This window comes from Priapulus caudatus, unplaced genomic scaffold, assembly GCF_000485595.1.
Source record: "Priapulus caudatus unplaced genomic scaffold, Priapulus_caudatus-5.0.1 Scaffold3645, whole genome shotgun sequence".
NCBI lineage: Eukaryota > Metazoa > Priapulida > Priapulimorpha > Priapulimorphida > Priapulidae > Priapulus > Priapulus caudatus.
The window spans coordinates 1-10,445 of NW_014580706.1; the positions used below are offsets into that span (position 1 = coordinate 1).

Sequence of the window (10,445 nt, forward strand, 5' to 3'; positions counted from 1 at the left end):
TCGTCCTCCTCCTCCCTCCCTCCCTTCCCTCCCTCCCTCCTCCTCCCTCCCTCCCCTCCCCTCCCCTTACCTTCTCCGTCACCTGGTAACCCTCGAAGTCGACCATGCGTCGCTGCTTCTCCTCCTCCTGACCCATCGACACCCACGTGTCCGTGACGATGACGTCGGCATCGCTCACAGCCTCGCGAGGATCGCGTGTTAGCAGCAGGTCCGTGCCGTGAAGCGCGGCGAGGGAGCGTCCGTGAGCGACCACGCCACTGTCACACTCATAACCCTGCAGAGAGTAGGAAAAGTGTGAGTGTAGAGTGAAGGAGAGGAAGGAGGGAGAGAAAGAGAGATTATGAGTAAGAGGGAAGATGGAAAAGGGAGGAGGAGAAAGGAGGGAGGCAGAAAAAGAGAGATTCTGAGTAAGAGGGAGGATGGAAAAAGGAAGAGAAAGAGGAAGGAGGGAGGAGGGCGAGAAAGAGATTATGAGTAAGAGGGAGGATGGAAAAGGGAGGAGGAAGAGGAAGGAGGGAGGAGGGAGAGAGAGAGATTATGCGTAAGAGGGAGGATGGAAAAGGGAGTAGGAAGAGGGAGGAGGGAGGAGGGAGAGAAAGAGATTATGAGTAAGAGGGAGGATGGAAAAGGGAGAACGAAAAGGCAGGAGGGAGGAGGCAGAAAAAGAGAGATTATGAGTAAAAGGGAGGATGGAAAAGAGAGGAGGAAGAGGAAAAAGGGAGGAGGGAGAGAAAGAGGGAGAGGGAGAGAGAGAGAGCGAAAGAGAATGAGAGATAAAGAGGAACAGAGAGCGAATGAGAGCGAGAGAGAGATTATGAGAGAGATGAGAGAGAGTATGGCAGCAATACACACATATATATATATATTATATTTTTTTTATTTAATTAATCATTTATTTATTTATGAATAGCGCAGACGAGAGAGACACGACGCAATAATAAAGAGCGAGAGATTCTAGCTTCACCTTGGGTGTCGCGACGCGCAGATGTACGCCGAGCTTCGGGAGCCCCATCATGAACGAGTGCGCCATGTTGTTTCCGTCGCCGACCCACGCGACCTTCAGTCGTCGCACGCTGCCGAAATGTTCCTGGAACGCGCGAGAAAAAACCCCCGTGTGAACACGAGAGAGGAACCGACAACGAGAGGTTCAGATCGACCCCCATAACCTTATCATAATCCTAACCTACATTTAACCCTAACTGGAACCCCATCCCCTACCATAACCCTTACACTAACCCTAACCCTTACCCTCAACCCACCCTAACCCCAACCGTAACCCTGACCTTGACCCCTGTCACCTGTAAGGTCAGTAGGTCTGCGAGGATCTGCAGCGGGTGGTAGAGTTCGGACAGGCCGTTGACGATGGGCGCTCGGCCGCTCTCAGCGAGCGTCACCAGGTCCGCGTGACGGTACACGCGCGCCAGTACCGCGTCACAGAATCCCGACAGCACCCTGTTGACAGCAAGGTGGACACGCGTCATGCATCACTCTCTCTATCTCTCTCTCTTTATCTATCTATCTCCCTCTCTCTCTCTCTCTCTCTCTCTCTCTCTCTCTCTTCTCGTCTCGTCATCTCTCTCTCTCTCTCTCTCTCTCTCCCCCCTCTCTCTCTCAACTCTCTCTATGCGAAGTGACATACTTGGCCGGTGTCTGCCGAGTGACTTCGTTACGCCAGGTGGATGGTCGGTCAGTCCAGGAACGCCGCGTGTCCGCCAAGCTCAGCGAGAAAACCTGCGCCAGCGGAGAGAGCGAATCGCGTTCAGACAGGTGGCGGCCACGGTCACCGATGTCGTCAACAACTTCGGTTATGAATGGCTACCGCTGCGGACGTGTGGGTGTTGGGGCAGTGGGCAGGGGCGGAGCCGCAATTATGTTTTTTTGGATGGGCAAGCGAAGCGTTGCTTTGGGTGTACTTGGAAATTTCAAGGCACCACTGCAAGTTCGGAGGCAGCAAGGCACGGCATTACCTTCAAGTTGGGGGTTACAAAGAAACTTATTTCTTAGCAATAGTTTTTATGTTGGGGTAGGGTTAGGACCCTGGACAGGGACCAAAACCAAGTGAGGAACCTCGGCTATAAGGAGGGACAGTGACAAGGAACGGAAACCATGACAAGTAAATTAAGGGCACCAACAAGCCAGAGCAAGCAAGAGAGGGACATCACGGATACCTGCCGTCAATTGCCGGCCGACAAAAATCGAACAGCTGCGGCGAATGCCTTGGTATTAAGGCAGTGGGCGACTTTTTTTACGCGATGGGCCAAAGTAAAATGCAGTTAGAATTAACTTTTTCTTCGCCGCTAGGAGGCGCACCTGTTCGGTGCCGAGAGTCGGAGTTCTGGGGCTTCGCTTCAATCGAATATACATTGCGAGATTTTTTGCCGGCACCACACGGCTGAAAAGGACCTGCACAATAAGCGGTCAGTGTGGCGCTGGGGTGAATATTTGTGGTTATCCAAGCCGCAGGCGTATGCTTGTCTGTGTGTGTGGGTGTGTGTGTGACGTGCTGCGTGTGCGCTGGTATAGCATGCGTGTTTTGTTATGTGCAAAGCAATCGAGTTGCAGTCATTGCCCCCCTTCTGACACCCGTAACATGGGTATATAAACAGAATTATATATATTATAAAACATTAATATAGGTGCACCACGCTACACGCTTAATATCATTACAGACTCCAGCAACGAAAAATGACAATTACTTTTACAGTAAATATCTACATCCGCCTAATTGTTATTCCGCCATTATTGCTTAAATGTGCATTGCGCAAATGCAGCGACTGGAAAAAGAACGTACTGATGTGCAAACACTGAAAAATACACATCTAAGCAAATTTTACGGCTTTTTCTGCTTGCTGACAATCAACCCACAGCGCTGCATCTATCTTATCCACTCTGATCAACTTTTTGTTCTCTTCCGTCTTTGATATATAGTCCTTGGACTTTGCCAGACTATAGTATTTACGAGGTCTTACAATTAGATTATCTCGATCCATACCTCCTTGTTGTCTTTGATTCGAGTCTTCAGGTCCTTTTGCCGTCCACAGTAGCTGCTCCAGTTCTGCCGCGTTTCAAGTCTGCAGCGACGAGAGAAATATCTCGTCCTTTTCAGTGACGCGCTCGGCAACCGCGAATAAAAGTAAGACTGTGCCGAAATAAACTAACGCTATATATGTATATAGTCCTACTATCCTTGAGTAATTGTCAAGAGGACAGATCCGACCCTAACCATATAGAGATGTTAGATATTGTTATCTTGCACTGATGATTTTTTGCCGGAATCAACATCACCATGCATTCACTGTTTTCACGTGCGTAGCTGAGAAGTGTGAATTAAGCATGCAACGTAAATGCAAGAGTCCAAGTTGGACAAGTCCAGACAAGGGAGCCAGCAATCAGAAAGGGAGCGCAGCATTAGCCCAGCCAAATCCATAAGAAAGGAGCCAGGTACCATTTCGCCGGTTTTTTCGCAGTGCGCAAAAACAGGAAAAAGATTGTGGCGGGCTGCGATATGTGTCATGTCGCCGGCACACCACCATTTTTTATAAAGTATACATGTAAAATCATCGTTTTATCGCCTTTTATTGTTCGCTGGAATCAAATTAATCAAAGTCATCAACAACAACGGCAAATTTAGTAATTTACTGATTTACTGATGTAAATTTTCATATGGCTCGGGGCATAAATCTCATTCCGGGGCACCGGGAGAAGCGTGTCATACCGGGAGTCTCCCGGTGAGACCGGGAGACTTAGGACGTCTGCGTAAAATGAGACGTAAACGCGCCACGTGTGAGACGCAAACCATGCTGTTAGCAATAGCAGTCTGATGACGTCACAAGGGCGAATTAAACGGGGATATCTAAATATTTATTTAACTGCTTGGCAAAAATCACATACTATCCCTGGATCTGCAAGGATCTGGAGTTTACTGCGTAGCCCACGGTTACGTGGATAATAACGTAATACTAACGCAGGGCTATAGCTAGCCATGGGCTGTGACCTAGCCTGGGTAAAGCCAGGCAGTTAGCCGAATGGCACTGAGGGTGGTCAACAAGCCCAGAGTTTTTTTGCGCCCTCAGTGGTTCTTTTAGTTTTACGTCCCCATTGGCCTTCTAAGTTCTAGTATTACTGGAGACGGGACCGCCATTTTACGTGGTCATCCCTAGTCTGTAGTCAGGCTAGTGCTGTATATTGTAAACTGGACATGCATCTGTGCTGGCTATGTAGGCCCACCCCAAAACCTCGACTTGTCATTGTTTACTTCACGTGGACGGACGTCTGGTACGGACTGGTGGAAAGCCTCCTGCATTTTTCCAATCCAAAAAGGCAGTTGGGGCAAACGATCGAAGTTTACAAGGGAATTTGACTGATATTTCTTTTCTCGTGTAACTTGTATGCAAGGGGGACACCAACAGCTTGCTGACGTTAGGAGGCTCAGATGACAACTTGTACTTATACAAGTTTGTAACTGTAATAGTAAACTGTTGTAGTTGAAAACTTGCGAGCAACATAGTGTCAAGTGTAAAGTGTAAATAGCACATGTGACGCATATCCTTGCTGTGCGCGCCAAGCTATTGGAGCTCTTTATTTAACAGCAATCCTTTCCTTGTTATGATAATTACTTATGATTGTTTGATGTAATTGCTACTATATGATTATACTAATTAAAATACTTCAATTAAATATTGAGTATTAACATTGTTTCATAAACTGCCACCAATTTTTTATTAAGAATTATATGATTACACACTTCAAAGAATTTATTACCTACTTTATATAGCTTAATACTAAGCATTTGTCATTATTATCCCTTGATAGTGTTCTACGGAACCTAGTATAATACTTTTAGTGCACTTCGTATGGAAAACATTTTTCTAAATACAGTGGATATTTGTGATTATAGGTATTTATTTGCTCTTTAAATACAATGTAACACTAATACAACATGTTCAGTTTTTACACACTGATACTTACAACTTTAAATTACTTAATTACTTAATTATTTTAAAAACAACAATGTGAATTAAATTATTTTGAACCGTCCTCCTTTTGTTTCATTTTTATAACATAATGTAATGTATATAAATGCCACCAATTGCTTGTGGCACTGATATAACAAAGTGTCTCGTTATTCACTGCTTGTCTTTTATAAATAATTATTTTGATTTCTGCTTGTCTTTTATAATAAAAAAAACTATAATATTTGTCTTTTATATTTTCTAAATATCCAATGGCATTTTTGCCTAGCCTTCAATCCTAGTGATGATGATATGATGATGATGATGATGATGATGATGATGGTGACGATGATGATGCTCACCGTGACGACGACGACGCAGATGATAATGACGATAATTTGACGATGACGACGATGACGCAACGACGCGCAGCATTCGATAATGGACGATCGACGACCGGATTGACGCCGATTGACGACGATAATGACGATGACGACGATGACGACAACGACGCAGATGATAATGACGATGACGACGATGACGACGATAGTCTCCGGTCGATCTGCACGCGCGCATCGATTGCGATGCCGACATACAATCGCATCACAATCGTGCTCGGTTTGAGCATAGTTGCCAGCTTCACGGCCAGGTTTTCGCGGTACTTGGCCCCCACTTCTCGCCAGCCTCCCTTCTCTGCGTGCGGTAGAGTGCGGGTGGCGGTGGGCGACGACGACGATGGCGACGGTGACGACGATGATCATGATGACAGTCAGAGACTCGCAGACGCTGCTGTCGCTCGCTCCAGCCTCCGCTCCAGCCTCCGCTCCTGTAGCAAGGTTTTATACATGCATTTACTATCATTATTATTATATATATATATATATATGTATATATATATATTATATTATATTATGTATATATATATATCTATATGAGAGCTTATTGCAAAAAATGCCTATAGTTCATTTTGCGAGAAATGAGAGAAGGCAAAAACAATTATGACAATCATTTACATTGTTTTCAGCATTGGTTAAATGTGCTGATAGATATTATGTCAAGAGCGTATCCATCTTTATACGCTCTTGATTATATAGATATAGATATTATATTATTATATTATATTATATTATATAGGCTATTTTCGGGAGTAAATATATACAACCTGATATATATGTATATAGTATAGCTTTCCTAGCCTCTTACACAATTAGCTGGCACATATATATATATGAGAGAGAGAGAGAGAGAGAGAGAGAGAAGAGACAGAGGACAGAGACGAAGACGAGAGACGAGAGAGAGAGAGGACGAGAGACGAGAGAGTAGCCGAGAGCGAGAGAGAGCAGAATGAGAGACGAGAGAAGAGTGAAGATGAGAGCGCGAGACGCTGAGAGCCGAGAGGAGAGATGAGAGTGCGATCGAGAGAGAAGCCTGAGAGAGATGAACGAGAGAGAGGGAGAGAGAGGGAGCAGATGGAGAAAGAGACAAGATGCTAATAACACCTATATTTATACCTAGGACTGGCATAGTCTAAACTTTTTACCTGAGGTTGTCCGGTAGTCTGACGTTCAACGACTGGAAGATGCGTGCTTACACCAGCACGCTAGCGTCCTTTTGTTCTGTCTCCTCCCTCTCCTCCTGCTTGCTGCTGCTGCTGCTGCTGCTGATGCTTTCTCTTCCTCCTTCTCCTGCTTGTGCTGCTGCTGCTGCTGCTCTGCTGCTGCTGCTGCTGTTTCTCCTGCCTCCTCGCTACTGCACTGCGGGGCTGTGTAAGCAAGAAATCACACCGGTGAATAAATGCCACCGCAACACACCGTGCTTAATTCTGAGTTGAGGGTGTGCGTGCGTGCGTGCGTGTGAGTGTGTGTCTGGTAACTGAGCGTGTGTTAAACTGTTGTGTGGTGAGCGTGGCGTGTGAGTGACGACGGTACATGGTAATACCCCCCGGATTACCCCCGTGCACAAAACTCACAGAACGAAGCTCAAAGACCACGGGGATCAACAACTCTCTTCGCTCTTCCGACGCACTACCTGCACACACTAACCGCACACACCTACCCCCCCCACCACAGCACTACACGCGGCGCAATGCACACACGCACCACAACCACACATATACACCACCACACAACACATAACCCTCCCCACGGCACACACACAATATACCACGGGCACACACGCACGCACACACACACACACCATACCCCCCCCACCCCAACACACACACATAACACACGCACACACACACACACTCGCGCGCACGTACACACCGCACGCCCCCCCCCCCCCTCACCACACCACAACCTAACCTGCCAACACGCTCTCGGGCACACCCTGCACAAACCCACAGCACGTTACACATGCACGCACCGCACACACACACACCAACCTTACCCGCAGGCAGCTCTCGGCGCACACCCTGCACAATCTACACACGTACACGACGCACGCACGCACCACAGCACACCACACACACACACCACACAGCACAACACACCCTACACCGCCAAGCAGCTTTCGGCGCACACCCTGCACAAACCTACACACGTACACACGCACGCACACACACACACACACACCTACCCGCAAGCAGCTCTCGGCGCACACCCTGCACAAACCTACACACGTACACACGCACGCACACACACACACACACACCTACCCGCAAGCAGCTCTCGGTGCACACCCTGCACAAACCTACACACGTACACACGCACGCACGCACACACACACACACCTACCCGCAAGCAGCTCTCGGCGCACACCCTGCAGCGACATTCGAACACCACCGTGTCGACGTCGGGGAACTTGAAGGCGGTGAAGTGAGCGAACACGAGAGCATCCGTCGTCGCCGCGCCGCCCCTCCGCTGCTCGCCCACGATCCCCGCACGTGCCGGACACCCGGCTAGGTCTAGCAGGTCTACGGAGCCGGCAGGCGTGCCGTCGTGCGCGCGGCAGTCGAAGATTGATACGTCAAACTCACCTGCAGGGTCGAAGACGGACGGGGTAGATGGATTGAAGATGGATCGAAAAACGGACGAAAAACGAATCGAAAACGGATCGAAAACGGATCGAAAACGGAAAGAAATACGGATCGATAAATATTTAAAAAACAGATAGAAAAACGAGTAGTAAAATCGGACAGCCGGCAGCCGTGCCGTTGTGCGCGCGGCAGTCGAACACAGACACATCGAAGACGAACGGGGAGAAAAATGAATCGAATATGTATATATATAGGAGAAAAAACTGACGAGAAAAAGGTCGAAAAATGGATGAGAAACGAATCGAAAACGAATTTTTTTAAATGTAGAAAAAGAGATGAGAAAATATCGAAAAACGGATAAAAAAAAAGAAAACCCAGCCGGGGTCCCGATTTCAAATGATTTTGAGATTAAAAACAACAACGACAACTTACGTCCGCGGACGTAGGCGACCATTGTGGCGAGGTCGCCCAAGGTCAGTTCGGCGGCGCCAGGTCGCAAGGGGTCGTCGCCGCGAACGACCTTCATGTGACACGCCGGCATCGTCACCTGCCCCGCGACCTTCACCGCATGAAGGTCGCTGCTGCAAGAATAGAGGAGAGCTTAGAATGAGGTGTCAATGTTGGATGGTATGAGAGACAGGGAGAGAAGGAGAGAAGGAGAGAGTGAGAGAGGAAGAGAGAGAGGGGTGAGAGAGATAGCAAGAGAGTGGGTGGGAGAGAGAGAGAGAGAGAGAGAGAGGGGGGGATAGAAAGAAAGAGAGAGAAACAGGGGGATAGAGATAGAGAGAGAGAGTTGAAATATAAGGTCCATAAAAATTACATTTCTAGAATTCTTTATGCATCTATCATTTTTATTATAATTTTAATTACCACTAATAAATATGATTAACATTATTATATATAACATTATTATAATTATTAATTATTATTATATAATATAGCACTCGCCGCCTCATCATAATCATTATCACTATTAATTATTATTATATTTATATATTATATATTATATTCCTCTCTGTCTCAGCTTTAGCACTCACGGCACGCCAAGTGCGTAGTCCACCATCTTGGCCTGGTTGTCGCTGGAGTCGCACGTGACCTTGTAAGCTCGATCCCACGCTCCCAGTATTCCCCACTCACGCGTGTTCATGACGACCACCGTGTTGCTAAACGACGTCGTGCCTCCAAAGTCATCCGTCTGCAATGTAATTACGTGTTATCGGTCTGTTACTATTATAGTTACATAGTTATAGATATACATACATATAGTTAGAGAGAGAGAGAGAGAGAGAGAGAGAGAGAGAGAGAGAGAAGAGAGAGAGAGAGAGAGAGAGAGAGAAGAGAGAGAGAGAGATAGAGAGAAGAGTGAGAAAAGAAAGAAAAGAGAGTGAGAGGTGAGAAGAGAGAGATACGAGAGAGGGAGAGAAAAGAGAGAGAGGAGGGGGAGAGAGAGAGACCCCCGTTAACTCATTGCCGCGTTTCTTCCGCAGGGCGTGCTGTCGTTCGCGAGCACCGCCACGATGGTTACCACGGCGACGGCATCCGGGACAGATGCCACGGCGACGACCGTGATGGAGACGGACGACGCGGCGACGATGACGAAGTTCACGGAGGAGGCGAGCGTTGCCGCCGACGACGCCGACGCCGCAGCGACGGTGGGTTTGCGATGCCGCGTGCGACGAAGTCGCGTCGATATCCCGCGTTCTCGAATCCCTCGTAAAAAAATGTGAAAACAAATGACGATTCTGCGCTGGGGAAGCAGTTGTGAGAGAAACTGTGTTCTAGCTAGTGGGGAAAGTTGCGAAATTAATTTGCGTGGTTTGCAAACGAAAGGAAAAAGTTGCGAAATTAAGTGGAGTGGTTTGTGATCGAGCTAAAGGAAATAGTTGCGAAATTAAGTGGTGTAGTAGGAAAAAGTTGCAAAATCAAGGCGCGTTATTTGCGAGTGGTAGGAAAAAGTTGCGAAATTAAGTGGAGTGGTTTGTGATCGAGCTGAAAGGAAAAAGTTCTGAAATGGCGTCAACGACCCGACGCCATCTTCGAAGGAAATGTATGCCTGCGTCTGTGTCCCTCCGTCTTGCACGCAGGGTGCCCTAACATTTCTGAATGAAACGCAAAGACAACACCATCCTTGCCCTGACAGAATTCAAATTCGACCGCCGTAAGTCGAATCATCCATCTCTCCAATCACACGTCGCGATTGTCATCTCGCGGCCGTTCGTCGGAGAGGTCGCCGTGGAAACGCGGCGACGCTAATCGTGCTTCGTGCCGTTGCAGGGCGCCCCGTCGTCGGTGGTGGCCATAGGTGGCAGCACGAGTCAGCGACTGCTGGAGGGACAGAGTATTATGATACCGGATGGGATGATGTACTGCAAGATCCTACCCGACGGCAGTCAGTGCTCTATTATTACTAATTAATGCGTTAAATTATTTAATTAGTTAATTACTACATTTTGTATGCTATTTTTTAAACGTTCTATTGTATGCTATGCATACATGTACTATTGTATGCTATG

The 10,445-nt window shown here is 47.5% G+C and overlaps 1 protein-coding gene across 1 annotated transcript; it reads left to right on the forward strand.

The window, feature by feature from the left end:
• Positions 1–9,077: 9,077 nt before the first annotated feature.
• LOC106819536 lies at positions 9,078–10,321 on the forward strand (the record flags this gene model as incomplete). The annotated part of the gene is made up of 3 exons (XM_014824154.1): positions 9,078–9,134; positions 9,420–9,584; positions 10,207–10,321. Coding segments are annotated over exons 1-3 (337 nt in total), but the record flags the coding sequence as incomplete, so codon positions are not given.
• Positions 10,322–10,445: the final 124 nt, after the last annotated feature.